Source organism: Ailuropoda melanoleuca, chromosome 11 (genome assembly GCF_002007445.2).
Source record: "Ailuropoda melanoleuca isolate Jingjing chromosome 11, ASM200744v2, whole genome shotgun sequence".
NCBI lineage: Eukaryota > Metazoa > Chordata > Mammalia > Carnivora > Ursidae > Ailuropoda > Ailuropoda melanoleuca.
In genome coordinates, this window is record NC_048228.1 from 67,906,720 (window position 1) to 67,923,793 (window position 17,074).

General features: G+C 45.0%; 1 protein-coding gene across 1 annotated transcript in view; it reads right to left on the bottom strand.

Annotated features, from left to right (window-relative positions):
* The window catches only part of TMEM165 (transmembrane protein 165), a 22,571-nt gene extending 12,172 nt beyond the window's left edge, over nt 1-10,399 (bottom strand). The window contains exon 1 of the mRNA XM_034671788.1: nt 10,153-10,399. Coding sequence (XP_034527679.1) covers nt 10,153-10,362 — 210 coding nt within the window. The 5' untranslated portion in view covers nt 10,363-10,399. The remainder of the gene's footprint in view (nt 1-10,152) is intronic.
* Nucleotides 10,400-17,074: the final 6,675 nt, after the last annotated feature.

The following is a 17,074-nucleotide window of genomic DNA, read 5'->3' on the forward strand; positions in this document are numbered from 1 at the left end:
GCTAGGAGCCTGCTTCTTCCTCTCCCACTCCCCCTGCTTGTGTTCCCTCTCTTGCTGGCTGTCTCTGTCAAATAAATAAAATAAAATCTTTAAAAAAAATTAAAACTTAAATATATATATATATATATATATCTGGATATATGGATGGTCCTATGCTAAGTCTAAAAATACCCTAGGAGGTGTCATGTGGTCTAATAAAGACAAACTGAAGTCTTGGTTGGCATTAAGGTCATTTTAAGCTGAAAATGTAAACATGCTCAAACAAGCAAAAAGCACTTTAAGTACTTTTAACAGTGACAAGTCCATTATTCTGTGCTGCTCAGCGTTCTTCTCCAAAGTTCTGTGTGGTTCGGGGCACCACCGTGGAGAAGGCTCTGCCCCCTGAAGATCTTCCCAGACAGGAGAGGCTCTAAAACCAGGGACTGGCAGGCACAACCAGCCTGGGTCAGCTGAGAATGTTTTTTACATTTTTAAGGGGTTGCAAAAAAACAAAAAGGATCGGAAGGGAGAGGGATGGAAGAAGGAAGGGAAAATTATGCAACAGAGACCTTAAAAACCTAAATTTTATCTGGCCTGTTAAAAAAAAAGTTTGCCAACTCAGGCTGTAAAAAGCAATTAAATAAGGGCCTGGGAAGGACTGGGTGCCTACGTTCCCATGACTGCGATGGTCTGTCTGTGGGTATCTCCGCTGTGGGTCCCAACACGTAGAACTATAAAGTCACGGGTGTTGGTTTAGGTGGCAGATTTTAGCTCACCCGGACAAAAGATTGTTTCTGCCGAGAGAGCCACGTGAAGCGGAACGGGGCCAGCCAGAGAAGGCTGTACGTTTCCTCCTCCACGCCCGAGTTCCAGAGAAGAGAACCTGCGCTTAGGGGCACGCGCTGTGTCGGAGGGCTGCAGCCTGGGCCATTCTGTGTCTCAGGGGTCTCTAGGCACTATCCAGTCATTGGGTGTCCCAGCTGAAGGTGAAAGGCCGGCATCTGGCAGGTGGAAGCCACAGGTGTGGCTATGGACGTGCACCATGTGCAGGACCGCCCCCCAACCCCCACAGCAAAGAATTCCCGAATCCAACACGTCACTAGTTCCCAGGCTGGGAAACTGTGGGCTAGACAAATCACTTCTAAATGTCTCCTCCAAGCCTAACCGCCATTCTTTAATTAACTTTTAAGGCCTGTGAATCTCTAGAAACCTAAGAAATAAAAAAGAGAAAGAAACCCCCAAAACACATGTGATATCTGACAGGGTAAAAACAGAAGTACTTTGATTTACAAAGGTCCTAGTCAGAGATGTCAGAGATATGAATAAAATCCTAAATTCTTAGTGCGCATGTCATTCCTCAACTCACAACATAAACTTGAGTCCCAATTCCACAGTAAAGATCAGCAAGATTTAAGCATTTATCAGACGAGACCTTTGAGCTAAAAATTGGGGAAATTTAACATTTTAGAAAATATCTGGTGTTAGAACTAAGTCAAAAGGACAGCCTTGGAAGCCAGCTCTTGATAAAGCAGGTACCATTTTAAGAAATTCTTGCTTTCTCTCCATTACCATTTTAGTTCTGTCTACACTGCTGTTCCTTTAAAGATGGGCTTCCTTTCTCATCAAATACTCTATGATCATTAAGCATCATAAAAAAAATACAAGCATTTCAACTTAGCTCTCGTTAATGCAACCATTTTCCTCTCAGGTACACCTTTTGTATGAAGGGATTTCACTGTAAAGTATTTAGGATCTGAAATCCAAGAAAATGTTTAGGAATGAATACACACCATTTATGATCAATGAGCTCTAAGCTCAAAAACAGAAAATGTTTACTTTTAAAAACATAACAGGAATCAAAACTACATGTTCTCATGGCTTTATAATTCCCAGCTATAAAGCCCTGGCCACATTACCTGGCCTGGCTGTTTCCCTGTGAAATGAGGACAAAATAAAACTTGCCTTTCGAGCGCAACAAAACAAAAAACTACATATTAAAAACCTGCTATACACAGAACACAAGAACACGACCTTGCAGCTTCTACCGTATAGTAGGCTGGTCTTGGATATCCAAAACGAGCGTTAAACCACCAACCCATTGTGGTAAGAATTTAAAACCAAAGCATCAGGGTATTAAGGAGATCAACTTTTAAAACTTAAAGTGCTAATAACAGGGTCAGAAAATGATCATCGGTTGTCAAAGGCCTAAGTGCTTACTGTGTGCAAGGAGCATGTCCTTTTTCTCATTCACCTTCAGGGTGACTCTCAGCGGTTCACTGCGAGCCGTCCAGGGCCAAGGCCTTCCCACTTACTCTATGACCTCGGGCAGGAAAACCTCCCCGGGACTCGAGCTGCGGATCCCTGTGAAGTTAATTAAATGAGCTACTACACAGAAATCTGCTACGGTGACGCCAGCAAACAGTCACCACAGCGCACCACAACACGACCCGTTACATCTTTATAAAACGAAGTTAGTTCCTTATGTTACCTCACTGTTGAACAATGAGCCACAGCAGCTCTGGCCACTAGAAAGTAATGCAGGCCACAGAATTTACATTTCCTGGTAGCCACATTTTAAAAAGTAAAAACAGATAAAATTATTTTTAATAATATTTTATTGAACCCGATATATCCAAAATACTACTCTGGGAACACAGCATCCTTTCTTCCACACGGCGGCTGTCTGCTCAGCACACCCAGCTCCGCACATCTCCATCCAGCCCAGCCACATGTCAAGGGCAGGACGGCACCCGGCTCAGGCCTACAGCTCTGCGCAGTACGACGCAAGAACCTGTTCACGTCTGGGAACCACCAGCTCAATCGTGCAGTCCTACTGCCCTTCTACCTCCTTTTTCTGATTCTCCTTGATTCCTCAAGACCCGACTTACACAGAACCTCGTAAGCAAGGCCGAGCCCAACAACGCCCGCCCCCAACGATCCTGCCATCCTCGAGCGAAAGTGAACGCATACTGTGGGCATGGCAAGTACTGAATTGAAACAAAGCCTAAGACAGGGACACTACGGAGTTCATCTTTTTGTATCAGAAGCATATATAAATGTAATGCTGTCGTAATAACAAAGGACAAAATAAATGTCGGGCAACGGGGAACTGGTTAAACAGTCGCTCTGTGTATCAGAATATTATACTCCAAAATATAAGTAAAAAATAGAAGGATTTATTTATACCAATAAAGAAAAATCAGTAAGATATTTTTAAGTTGGAAAAAAGCACCTATTACATGTGTAGTCACTGTACGTATATGTGGAGGGGCATGGGAGGGAGGGAGGTTTACAGTTTAGTACAGTTGTCAATGCATGCCAGATCTCAGCAAACAGTCAACTGTTTGATGTTCACAGGAAAGAAACCAGGATGACTAGAACAGAAGTCGGCAAACTTTTTCTTAAAGGGCCAAATATTTAACCTCATGTTATAGTCTCTGTGGTAACTACCCAACTCAGACGCCGTAGCTGGGCAGAGCCACAGGTAATACCTGAATGAATGGGCATGGCTCTGCTCTGATAAAAAACTGTTTTACAAAAACAAGCAGCCAGTGGTAAAATGCAGTTTGCTGACCCCTGAACCAGAAGACAAGAAAAGGAGGAGACATACTGTTTCACTCTACGTTCTCTGTACTTTTGGTTTCTTGTTTTTACCACGCGCATGATTACAGACACCTGTTGTGCACTGCTTCCTCTCTTGGCCTGATCTCGTGCTCTGCTTATAGAGAACCAATTCTCTGAAGGCTAGTAATTGGTTTCAGGCAGGTCCAACCAACCACAAAGTAAGGGCTCTGTACCCCTTCACTACCCGTAAGTATGGAGGAGTTAACACCTGTGGGGCAACCTTTGACCAAGGGGGAAGGTCGGCTCTGAAATTCATCTCATAAGCCTCCCTGAAGCCTCAGCAGGATTCGGTGCGAGCCACCCACACAGTGAACTAACTTCAAAATGCACTGGGGTATGTGCCCTTATGTCATTCTCAGGACGGACGACTAGAAAGAATACAGGCATGTTCTGGGAACAGGGAGTAAACTCATCAGATGAATGGCTGAGGTAAGATGAGAAAAATAAATTGAGCCTGGACTGAAAATCTTGTCTGTTCTGACCAGCAAGAAGCCCTTAAAAGCTTCTGAGACGAAGGCACAAATATGATTAAGGCACTGTGGCTAACAGATCAGGGCAGAAAGTAAAGAAGGCCAGCCAGTGGACCAATTAATGAGGAGGTCGCTGCATTAAGACCAATGTTGAAGACAATTCAGAGAAGGGAAAATTCTGCACATCATGGAAAGGGAAAATATCAATAGAACTTTAAAAATCGCAGTGGAGGGGAATGGATCAAAGATGATAGTAAGGTTTTCTGCTGGGTTTACTGGGAGGAATATTTATATTCCTACAAAATATTTGGACAAGTGGGAAAAAAAAATAGGTTTGGCTTCAGATACGTTCGCTGTGAGGCAGTAAAAAGCATTTCAAATGAAGGTTTCCAAGAGGCCACGTGAGTTGAGGCCAGCAAAGTCTCAAGGTATGTGTCTGCCTGCTGGCAACCTACACTGATCAGCCAGAGCTTTGCAAGTAAACGGTATTTCCAAGGGAAAGGGAGATTAAGATGAAAAAATGAGCCTTAGAGAAGGTCTTTACCTAGGGAAGGGGGTGGAGAGGGAAAAAAGAACACCACAACTGTCTTTGAAATACTCAGAGAGCCAGGCAGGCGAGCACAGCAGATGGTCAAGTTAGGGGCAGGCACCATTTGCTAAACTACTAACTAGCAGATGTCAAGTATTTTCACATACACGGTTTAACCAGCTACTCAAAAAACCTGAGAACTGTTATCTCAACTTGAGAGGAGAGACTGAAACTTATTAAGACTCAAGATCATCCAGCCCAGATGGGGTAGGGCTCTTAAAGAGGGTGAGCAGTGTGAAATGAGAGCTGAAAAAGACCCCAGGATGTAGCAAGTTGGTGGGTTTTAGGTATCCTTCAAAACCCAAATTTCAGTGAAAGGACAATGATTGAAGCCAAACAAGGGAAGACTAAAGTGAAGCAAAAGAGCAGCTAATTCCCAAATTCCCAGTTAGAAATCTGGTCTAGGGACGCCTGGGTGGCTCAGTCGGGTAAGCATTTGCCTTTGGCTCAGGTCATGATCCCAGGGTGCTGGGATTCAGTCCCATATCAGGCTCCTTGCTCAGCACTGAGCCTGCATCTCCCTCTGCCTGCCCCCCTGCCCCCGACAAATAAATAAAATCTCAAAAAAAAGAAATCTCATCTATAAAACTGAATAGAAATGAATACAGTCAAGCAGTTAAATTATTGGTCTCTTTTATTCCCCCCTTTCCCAAAAAGGAGGAGCCCATGGGCATGTGTCAGCAGACAGAAAGGAGCCAACGAAAGGGAGAGAATAAAGACTCCGAGGAGGGAAAGCAGTGGAGGTCAGAAGAGAACAGGGACACAGAGAAGAGGCACGGGGATGGTAGTCTTGCCCCACACATGGGGAAAGGCAGAAAGTGTAGGTGCTACAGGCGGGTCAAAGGCAGGGACAGTAACACAACTCTGCTACCCCACTATCCAGTTACACCGTGTCCTACCAGTCAGTCGTGGAACACCCGTGCCTGCCTTCGTACAAATACCACCATTTCAGTATTTTAATTTGGGTGTCAGATGCAAATTATTTACATCCTGAGATGTTAAAAAAAATTGCTGAATAAAACTCATCTTTAAAAAAATTGCTGAATGGGGCGCCTGGGTGGCTCAGTTGGTTAAGGGCCTGATTCAGCTCTGGGTTCGAACCCCACATGGGGCTCCCAGCTCAGCAGGGAGCCTGCCTCTCCCTCTCCCTGGCGCTCTGCCAATCTGTGCATGCTCTCTCTCTCTCAAATAAATAAATAAATCTTTTTTTAATTGCTGAATAAAACTCATCTTTTACTCAATTAAAATTAGCTCCAAACTGAAAAACAGTGTGGGGGGGGGGGAGGGGAGTTCCCTTGTTTAGAAAACATTCCTTTGTGCTCTCATGATCTTCAAGAGAAGGATGCAAATGCCACTCACGTCGGGCGGCAGTGACCCGAAGGAAAGCTGCGTGGGGACCCCACCGCACCACACGCGTCCACCTGGCAGAGCCAGAGAAGACGCCGAGGCCCCTGCGAAACAGGAGCCACAACCAGCGAGCCGGGAAAAGAACGGGCTCCCTGCAAGAAAACAGCACTAAAGCCGCTCAACGAAAGGCATCAGACGAGAGGTGAAATCTGGAGGTAAAGAAGTCTAGAGGAAAATGCTTAGAGATGGCTTAGAACGGTCTCCTCACCATTCCTTTACTGAATCAAGTCAGAAAAGCCTTTCCCACAAAGTGGAAAATGTGCACGAAAATATATGTGCAACTTAATTAAGACACCATGGAAAAACCTGGCTTTAAAAGATTTTGTAAAGGTTGACTGGGTGGCCCGGTCAGTTAAGCGTCAGACTCCTGATTTCGGCTCAGGTCGTGATCTCAGGGTCCTGAGATTCACCCCGGGTCCTGTGTCGGGCTCCAGGTTCAGCAGCGAGTCTGCTTGAAATGCTCTCTCTCCCTCTGCCCCGGCTTGTGCACACCCTCTAAATAAAATGTTTAAAATAAATACATAAATAAAAAATGAGATTGTATTTAAAGATAAAATTGTATTTTATTACAAATTTTCACTATTCTGTCCTTTCATTTGTGAATGGTTAGGTTTGTTGTTTTTTATTGCTACTTGTTAATTCATATTAGAATACTATATATTTAACAATTAGATTTTTACAAATACATTTTATTTTAATGGGTTAAACAACTTTATTTTTATAAATGTTACTGTTTTGTAATATATTTATAAACTGAGATTTGAAATGTATTAAATGTATTTCACTTCACTGATTTTTTAATTGCTTTGATGGTAGAATACCACCAAATTCAGTAACATACTGATCACTTCATTCTGACACACCAATCATGAGTAAGACAGGAGTCACATGACAGCCTCTATCTTTGCTATAAAGAGGCTAGAACTGGGAGGTTGGGCTGGATGGAGCAGGAGTGCAACCTCATGAAAATGTAAAAAGTTTAAAATATCATACAGAAGGCCTTCTCACAGTTCAAAGATAATAAAAAAAAGAAATGCCAAGAAACAGTAAAGCAGAAAGACAATAACAAGAATTTGTACTGGGTGAGGTAATAGGCTTTTGTGGCTTTATCAACCATGCTACGCAGCCAGAGCAGTTCTTCGGACTTCCAGAATACACAGTGAATGATAAACTGCCTTTATTAAATCTGTCTGATCTCCCTCAACTAAATGGACTTAATGCTTCTTGTATTACCTGTTCTGACTGGGGAAGGAATAAGAAAACAACTGAGTAAGTCACTAGAAGCATAAACTGCATAAATGAAAAGATCCAAGTGGTCAACAACTACTCTTTCCAGGATTTGTAAACTGGGGTTTATTTGTAAGTACAGAGTGAACCCCCCCAACTTTTTTAGCTGATTATAGAAAAAAATACCCAATGTAGAAAGCCCTGTCAGAAGTTATCTTGCTTCAAAGTACCCTGAGATATAACATTTTTATAATACATCTTACATGTGAATGTCTATCAGTGAAGGAGAGACTCTTCCCCCTCCAGTTTCAGAAGTCCACTGTCACACAGTGGCACAAAAAAAGTTTAAATTTCCTATCCTTTTAAAATATACTGGATGTAGCTGCAAAGCAAATCAGTTGAAACTTCCAGATATCCAGCAACATTCAGCCCTTACTTATATGATTATTAAATTGAACCCTGACCATATGTTACTTTTAACAATGGGACAAAAAAAGCAAATGATCCTTATATTACATAGTTTAGAAAACATGAAAGAAAAATCTCTTCCAACATACTGTAGCACCATCGAGAAAAAACCTGAGCCTTATCAAAACATTAGATGAAAATATAATTAAAACAAGATAATTAGATTCTACTACAATATAGAACAATTTAGAATAAATTCCTATCTTGGGACGCCTGGGTGGCTCAGTGGGTTAAGCGTCTGCCTTCGGCTCAGGTGATAATCCCAGGACACTGGAATGGAGTCCTGCACTGGGCTCCTTGCTCAGCGGGGAGTCTGCTTCTCTCCCTCTGCCTGCTGCCTCCCCTGCCTGTGCTCACTCTCTCTCTGACAAATAAATAATATCTCTTAAAAAAAAAAAAAAGAATAAATTCCTATCTTAAAAGAAGCACCAATAAGACAGCTGACCCTTGAACAATGTGGGGTTAGGGGCCCCGCACAGTGGGAAATCTGCTTATAACTCTGGGCTCCCCCAAAACTTAACTACTAATAGCCTACTGTTGACAGGAAGGCTTATTGATAACATACACTGATATCGATTAACACATATTTTGCATGTTATATGTATTATATACTGTGTTCCTAAAGTAAGCTAGAAATGTTAAAATCATAAAATACATTTAACGTACTGTATTGAAAAAAAATCCACATGTAAGTGGACGCATGCACTTCAAACCCGTTGTTCAAGGGTCAACTGTATATCAAAATATTAAAGACAAAAATCATATTATATTGTGCCTGTTCCTTCCCTTCCCATCTCCAGTTTTAAAGACAAGGATCCTTAAGTCCACTTAAATATAGTCACTGCACACTGCTGCTTTATTTTACAAGGCTAGATTTTTCCTCACTGCCTAAAAGGGTATTATTAATAGACACACCTACCACTATTTATATCTCAAAAATCACTATATGACTAAAATTCTGATGAAAGGCCTGGAACGTTACATTCAAAATCTCTCTCACAAAATTACTTAACCAAAAGTAGTTTTGTGTGAAAATGATGAGTTAATGACAGATAATGAGTTTATATGACAGAAGGTTAAAGGATAAACACTAAAAATACATTTCATGAATCAGCATCTTAGTTCAATTTCAGAAGTGAAAATGGCTAGCAGAGTCAGCTGAGCTCAGGAGTGACAGGCAAGAGAGAAATTACTTTCGACCAGGAAGTTTTAGGGAAGTCTTCAAAGTGTAGATATCTGCTGGCTCTTGAAAGGTGGGTAGGGTTTTGACCAGTGGGCTCCAAGCTCACCGAAGCCTTTTTAGGGAGGCTGCCTGCTGGGGAGGCTAGCCACAGAGTACATGGCACATCTCCTGTTTGAGTGGTTTGAGTATTGCGTAGGAGCAAGGGAGTGGTGTCGAAAAAGCCTGGAGGCCGGCTGGGGCCAAATCAGGAAGAAATCTCAACATCCGGCAGAACAGGATGGCTGAAGTCAGTATGCAGGGGCAACTCACTGAGGATTTCGGAGCAGTGAAAGGGAATTCAATTTCAGAAAGATGAGTTTGGTGGTGACTGGCTAAATGTAGCCTGGGTGGGAATGGAGGCCTAGGAAAGGCTGAGCGCCAAACCTCTCCCACTAGAAGAGATCCCAGAGGCCTCAATTCAGGAGTCCTAATTGGAAATGAGGAGAAAGCTTCCCTGGTACAGGGAAGGCCTTTAAAAATGCCGCCGAGGTTCTGCATACAAGTGACTAAGTGATTCTATTAACATAAATTTAGATGTTAATAATACCAAAGGAACAGGTTCTGGTAGCTTATGAATTTAGTTTTGGCATCCCACACCGCTGCAGCACTCTGTACTGTCAAAGACTGATTATTCCTCTGCGTTCCTGAGGGCTACTTCCTGCAAGCCTGAGCACGTTTTTAAAAAGTGAGAGTCACGCTTCATAATCCATATACATTTGGCAAAACACACAGGCCGTGCAAAGCTGAGTTTGGGTAAGCAGTTTGGGACGAGCGGTTTCAGCAATGAAATGTCCTATGCTGTTATCCTCAGAGAACACGAAAAGCCTCCCACTGTCCTGTGTTAAAAACTTTCTACCCGGGATGAGTATCTGCCGCTCTTTAAGACACGTCCGATCATCACGAAGCCCATGCCTAGGCAGCATCCCGGTGCTCCCGGTCTGGAGATTTACAACGGACGCCGGGCTGAGCGCTCCCCTCCCCTCCCCCCGTAAGGAGCCGGGCGGGGCCGGGCGCGACCCGGGAAGAAGCGCCCTCCACCATCTCCACCCCCAAGGAGCCGGATCGGACTCCCCTCCCCCTCGCCGGCCGCAGGGGCCGAGCGCCGGGCTCCCGGCGGCCGCAAGCCTGGTACCCGGGGCACCGGCTGCCCAGGACGTCCTGCTCACCTCGGCCCGGGCTGGCTCGGGGCCCTGCACGGCCGCGGGCTGCGGCTGCAGCTGCTGGGCAGGCGCCGGCGGCTCCTTGTTCCGGTGGCTAAAGTCTTCGTCGGGGACAGCGCGTACGCCGGTCCGGGCCCACAAGAGCGCGAGCAGCAGGAGCAGAGGCAGCCGGGGCGCCGATGCGCGGCCACTCCCCCGGGCCGCCGCCGCCGCCATCCCGCCGGCCGAGACAGCCACGCACGGGCGCCGCAGGAGGAAGGCGGGCGACGGGAAGCGTCGACCCCGAGCTGCCCCCGCCGTGCGTCCCTTACGCCTCGCCGCCGCCGCTGCCGCTTAGTGAGAAATCGGCACCATGCGGGAAGTGGCAAGGGTGGGCGAAAGGCTTAGCGCAGGCCGGCGTCCGCAGCGGCCGGCTCGGTCCTTCCCCTCTCCCGCGGCGGCCAGAGACTCAGCCAACAGTCTCGCTGCGGCCCAGCCCAATTCCTCGGGGCCCCGCCCCTGCTGGTGACAGCCTCCCATTGGCCCGGCGTCCTCCTCGGCGTCGTGACGTCCTCGGGCAGGTTGAGGTGCGGCTCGCGCCCTCTTCCTATTGGACCCAGCGCTCCTGGGAGGTACCGGGCGGCGCGTGACGTTCCTCTCCTCGCATCCTTTTCGCGCTCCACGCGGCTCCTTCCTCCCCGGTGTCTGTCCACCGGCCCGGGACCGCACGGCGCTTTGCTTCTGCTCCCACCCGAGTCTTCTGCCCTCATATCGGGGCCGGTCTACGCTGCCCGTAGCCTGTCCTAGATGTCAAATTAGTTGGAGCGCGGTGGTTACGTGGCACTCGCTGTGGGATCCGCCGCACCTAGCCGAGTTCCGCGCTTCCTCACAATTCTCGGTGCCGCCTTGAACGTGCGGCCATCTATTGAGGGCGGTGTTCTTGGAGAGTCAAATGCGAGTGTTTAAAAGAAATTTCTGAAATGGGACTTCGGAAATAACACACGAAAATCCTCAAGACTTGTTTTAGATATTACTTGTTTGCCTATAATTATCCTCAGACCTGAAACATTTGAAGCATTTCTATTTTGGATGTTTTATACTGCACCTATCTTAGACTGGTCTCTTAACACGTTTGGCTTTTGAAATTAAGTGTTTGGGGGTGCTCGGGTGGCTCAGTGTCAGCATCCAACTCTTGATTGTGTCTCAGGTCATGACTTCGGTCCGGAGATCCAGCCTCTGGTGGGGCTCCAAGCTGCTTAAGATTCCCTCTCTCCTTCTCCCTCTATAAATAATAATAATAATAATAATAATAACAACAGAAATTGAGTGTTTAGGATTTTTGAAGGATGGGCATTGGGGCAGACGAGTAGAAAACAGGAAAGGACGGTTGTTGGTTGGGCTTGAAAGTATTTGCACATCTTATACAAAAAAAGTCGAGCTATTTAGTTATCAGAAGGTTGACTAAGAGTGCTAACCATGTGCCAAGCAATAATCTAAATACTTAACATAAATGCATTTACATTAAGCCTGTACTTTGTGAAGAGCTATGGAAGTTATCTATTAAATACTGGAACAAGAAATGAATCCACCAAAACAATTTGTGGCAAAGTGGGCAAACCTATGTTGAGTTCACTGAGGATACCACGTTCTGTCGTCAGGTAGTAAAGTTTTTGTGCATGCTGTTCTTCCTGTCCGGTTAACTTCCTCTGTTCTACCACTCTAAACTCCTACTCATACTTCTAAAACCTGTTCAGGCCTGACCTCTCAGAAGTCTTCCTGCAACACCTCCTCTTACAGAATTCATTATCCCTGGCATCGTGCTGCTGCAGCTCGTGCACGCTTCTCTTGGCACGTAAGTAACCAGGATGCCTCCTACATAGTTTGGGGTACAAATGTTGTGCCTCTCAGTTTATCCCTAAAGGGTAAATGCTCGAGCCCTCACAGACCAGTCATAGATACCCAGAAGTCCACACTCTCCTACTTCCAATGCCCTCTCCTTAATGCATACAGAATTTTCTGTGCTTGAGAGGTACCTGAAAGGGGGTCCTGTGACTCAGTCTAATGGCTGAGGCAAAAGGGTAAATGTGGCAAAACTGGCCATGTGTCCCTGATTCCTGGAAGGTGCTTGGCTTATTTTCTGGGGTGAGCTGCCCACACTCCAGAACTCTCTAACAGGAAGTGCTCCTGGCCAAATTCTCAGCGAAATAAGGCCGTGAGGATTAATGGGTTACAGCTACAGGAAGCCTAGGCATAGCTGCTGCATGTGAGGTGGCTCAGGGGTAAGACAGCAAAGCTATTTACAGAACTAAAGTAAACAGACAACACCTTGTCCTCATGGGGAGTGCAGTGTCAGAATCTGAGCCTGAGTAGGGCCCATCCAGCCTGTCCCAGTGTCACCTGAATCCCATGGACCTCAGGCTCTGACAGTTTAGGCCCCAGGTGTCAGATTTCAAAGTAATGAGTTCTTTGCATGATGGAGGGCTAATCAGAACCCTGGCTTCCCCACTCTGAGGATTTACAGCCATCGTTGTTCTAACCTCACTGGTGATTACCTCCCTTAAAAAAAAAAAAAAAGTCTAAAAACATAGATTTCCTGATACATTTCTTGGCAAACAAATGGAGCTACTTACTTGACCCCCTATCCAGTAAGGATGTGAGAGACTCAACAATTCCAAGATGTTTTGTAGGTTTTTTTGGTTTTTTTGTCCCGGCCTACATACATAGAGTCTCACTACAGTCTGTCACTGGCAGGCATCCTTCTGGTGAAGAAACCCTGCCACATATGTGTTACACTGTCTTTTAATGTTTTTTGATTCCTACCTCCTTCCTGAGTCTTGAGTTTCTAGATGGTAAGATTATGTCTTTTATCTCTATATCCCTAGCACCTAGCAGATTTTCCTAACGTGGTAATAGTGGTAGCCATCATTACAGTAATAATAGTAGTAATAAGTCACTATCGAGTGCTTATTCTGATCCAGGCAGTGCACTGAATATGTTACATGAATGATCTTACAAGGTAGGTACCAGTATCCTCATTTTTACAAATGAGAAATGTGAGACGTAGGTCAAGAAACTTTCCCAAAATTACACAGCTAATAAGTGGCAGAATTGTGCTTGATACCTCTTTGTTGAATTTAACTGTACCATACTTACTGAAAATAGAAATATATAAAACGAACCAATTAATGGTGAACATTTCCATTATCTGTCAGAGGAAAATGCCCTCTCTCTGCTCCAGGTTCCCATGGGGAGGACTGTTTCCTGGCACTCTCAGAGATGTAACCATTTTACCACTGATCTTATAAACTAAATTTGGCAGAGTAATCGTATACTGGGTTTAGCTCTGCCACCTTTTTCCTCTGAGGAGATGCAGCCCACAGGGAGAATTATCTCTGCTCCTCCCCTCCCCGGGGTGGGAGGCAGCAGGGGCGGGGAAGCCTGTCTGCTCTGAGCTCAGTGCTGCTTGCAAGTGGATGGAGACAGGTTTTGAATCTAGAATTCAATATTAGCCCAGCACACCTGGCTACCAGACCTAAAGTCCCTCCTTCCAGCATAACCACCTGTCTCACACTTTGTTTTCCTCCTCAACTTTTCAAAAGTAGTGAAGAGACAAGCTATTTCCTGCTCCTTTAGAGAGCTCTCTGGCACTCCCAAATCATCAAGGGCTGGATTAAAGCTTTTTTACTTTAAACAGTCCGCAGAGTAAAGGCTGGCTAGAGAAGCCAGAACAGGGAGTGATGAGAAAGAAGCAGAAACCAGAAACTTCATGCTAAGAGTCAGCTGAAGATCACTCAAAATTAAAGAGAAGGCACTTGGCAAATTGATATGTAGGCAAATGACAAATAGCAATTTACAACTTGCTTGACCTCCTCGACTCTTGACGCACTTCCACTATGTGAAATGAAGCATCCTGCTACCCACGGGCACGCCAAACCCTTCAGATGATAGGGATCTGGGCCTTCTAGGGGACCTCCGCTGATCCAGAGGAAAGAGGGATGTCCTTCCAGGCCCATTCTCAGACTTTCCTAGATTTCTGCAAACAGGCTGACAATTCAGGAAGATGGCCAGCGACCTGCTTCATTCCCACTTCTCAAGCTATCTGCTTGCTGTCTCCATCTGGTGTATCACAGGCATTTCAAACAAAGCATGATCAAAACAGGTCTCTTGATTTCTTTCCAAAGACCCGTTCCTTTCCCAGTCTTCCCATCTCAGTAAATGGAACCAGCACCTCCCTGTTAGATTCCACTAATTTCCTCCTACCTCACATTCAATCCATTAGCAAGTTCTGTTGTCTCTGCCTCTAAAATAGATCCTGAGTCTGTTCACCTCCTTCTAGCTCCTTGTCCAAAATAACCCCCTTGTCCAAAGTAGGTGTTATTTCTCACCCGGACTCTTAAAAGAGACTTTTAATGTAATGGCCTCCCTGCTTCTGCTCTTGCCAATATGTAATCTAACCAGCACCCAGGTGAGCTTTCAAAATGAAAATAAGTCATTTCATTCCCCTGCTTAACATTATCTAATGGCTTCTAAATGCCCTTAGAATAAAGTCCAAAGTCCCTCTCTCTGAATTAAAGTTCTGTGTCATCTAACCCCTGCCTTCTGTGTGACTTCATCCCTTGGCTTTCTCTATCTCATGTGCCATGTCCAACCAAGCCTGTTTCGACCTCAAGACCTTTGTCCAGTACTTGTTACTCTTCTTGGGTCACTCCTTCTTCAGATCTTCTGGTCACGTAGGGTAAATATCACCTCCTCAAGGGAGACCTTCCTGTCCATCCATCTGAAGTAGGTAGACCTCTCCCTCCCCTCTACAAGTCACTCTGTCTCACCTTCTTCTTTTTTTTTTTTTAGCTTTTTCATTTTTTCATAGTACTTATCACTATCTGAACTTATCTTGATTTTCTAATTGTTTACTCATTATATTTGTTATCTGTATTCGTCAACCAAAACGTAAGCTCCATCAGGGCAGAAATCCTGTTTTGCTCATTGTATTTCCAAGGTCTAAAATAGTGACTGGCCATAGAACATTCTCTGATATGAATGAAGCATTAGTTTAATGAAATTAAGAGAATGAAAAGACAAAGACAAATCTAGACATAGACAGATGTCTCAGAAACACAGATTTTTGATCTTGTCATAGCTTCATCTTTGAAGGTCAGCCTCATTCCACACTCATACATTCTTCCCACATGGCCTGAGCAGCTCTGAAGGGTCTTCTACTCCTTGTCTTTGGCCTGATTCTGAGAGACAGAGTTCATCCTACTTTCTGCTTACATCCTAGTGGCCTGAGTTCATTCACAGCCAAAGATAAGAATCAGCCTTTAACTCACCAAGAACTCTTCAACCCAGAATACCCCTCCTCCCCAAATGATTGCTTGGTCCATTTAAGCCTGACAGTGACTGAGACTCCAGCCTCTATCCCTCAGCCCCTGCCCCAGATTAGGGACATCCTCTCAGGCCCAACTCCCTCCATTGTCAAGTTAATGGAAGAAGTTTGGTGATGCTATCCAGGGCAGAGAGCCGGTTGGAAATTGGGTGGGGGCAATGCTCTTTCACTAAAAAATCTGAGTATTAGTAAGATATTAGGTCAAAATTGTGTGGACTAGAGGAATACAAATTTATTTGACTAGATGAAATAAATGAGAAATAGGTTCATAGCCAGGGAATGGAAGATCCTGTGTTTCTCTCCTGTCCTGCCTTGACAGCAGAGCTTGAAAGCCATGCCATGAAAAGTCTGTGGACACTGAGACCTGTCCCTCCTACCACAGGCAGGCCTGCAGGACTGCTACTAATGTGGCATCTCAAGGGTGGAGGAATGCCTCACTTCCACCAGCATCAGAAACACCTTCCTTTGTGAACTACACCAATTTGAGAATGTTCTTGTGGAAAACGATGCAGATTTTTTTAATGCAAAATTTCCTGGTTTTTGAATTAGGATTACATTCCACTAACTATAACAGAAAATCCAAAACAGTATCTAGGGTAAATTAGATAGGAAGTTTTTCTCTTGTGAGAGGCAGTTGAGAACAATCCAGCAGCTCCATGGTGATCAGGGATCCGGGTGCTTTCCAGCTTTCTGCTCTATCATTCCTGGGCTGTGCCTTTATCTTCATGACCCTGTCTGGCTGCTAGAACTCTAGCAGCCTGTTTCAGGAAGCAGGATGGAGGACTGGCTGGAGAAAGAAGAGGATACAAGGTATGTGTCTTTTAAGGAAGCTGCCACAAAGCACATCTGCTTACATCTGGGTGAGAACCTAACCCCATGGCCACAGTTAATTGCAATGGAATTTGGGAAATATCACAAATACGTGTGTGTGTGTGTGTGTGTGTGTGTGTGTGTACAGAAAGAGAAATAAATTTATCTTAAGGAGTTGGCTCAGGTGATGGGGGTGCTGGTGTGGCTGAAATGCTTCTGGCAGGCCAGCAGGGTGGAAACTTGGGCAATATTTTTATATTACAGTTCTGGGGCAGAATTCCTTCTCCAGGAAACCTCAGAGTTTGCTCTCAAGGCCTTCAGTTTATTAGATGAGGCCCACCTACACCATTGAGGGTAATCTCCTTCACTTAAAATGATCACAGATGTTGGGGGGCCTGGCGAGCTCAGTCGGTAGGGCATGCGATCCTTGATCTTGGGGTTGTGAGTTCAAGCCCCACGTTGGGGATGGAGACTACTTAAAAGATATATTTTAAAAATGATTGTAGGTGTTAATCACATCTACCAAATATCTTCATAGCAACATCTAGATTAGTGTTTGACCAAATAAGCACCATAGCCTAGCCGAGTCGACACGTAAAATTAACTATTACAGTCACTAATTCAAAATTTTTAAAAAACACCTATCTGTGCATTGGGTTTGGCTGGCAGCCTGCCCGTTTGTGATCCCTCCTCTACGTGCTGGAGCAGGAAGCCTGGTCCTTTAGAGACCCACAGTATGGAAGTACTAGATGCCGG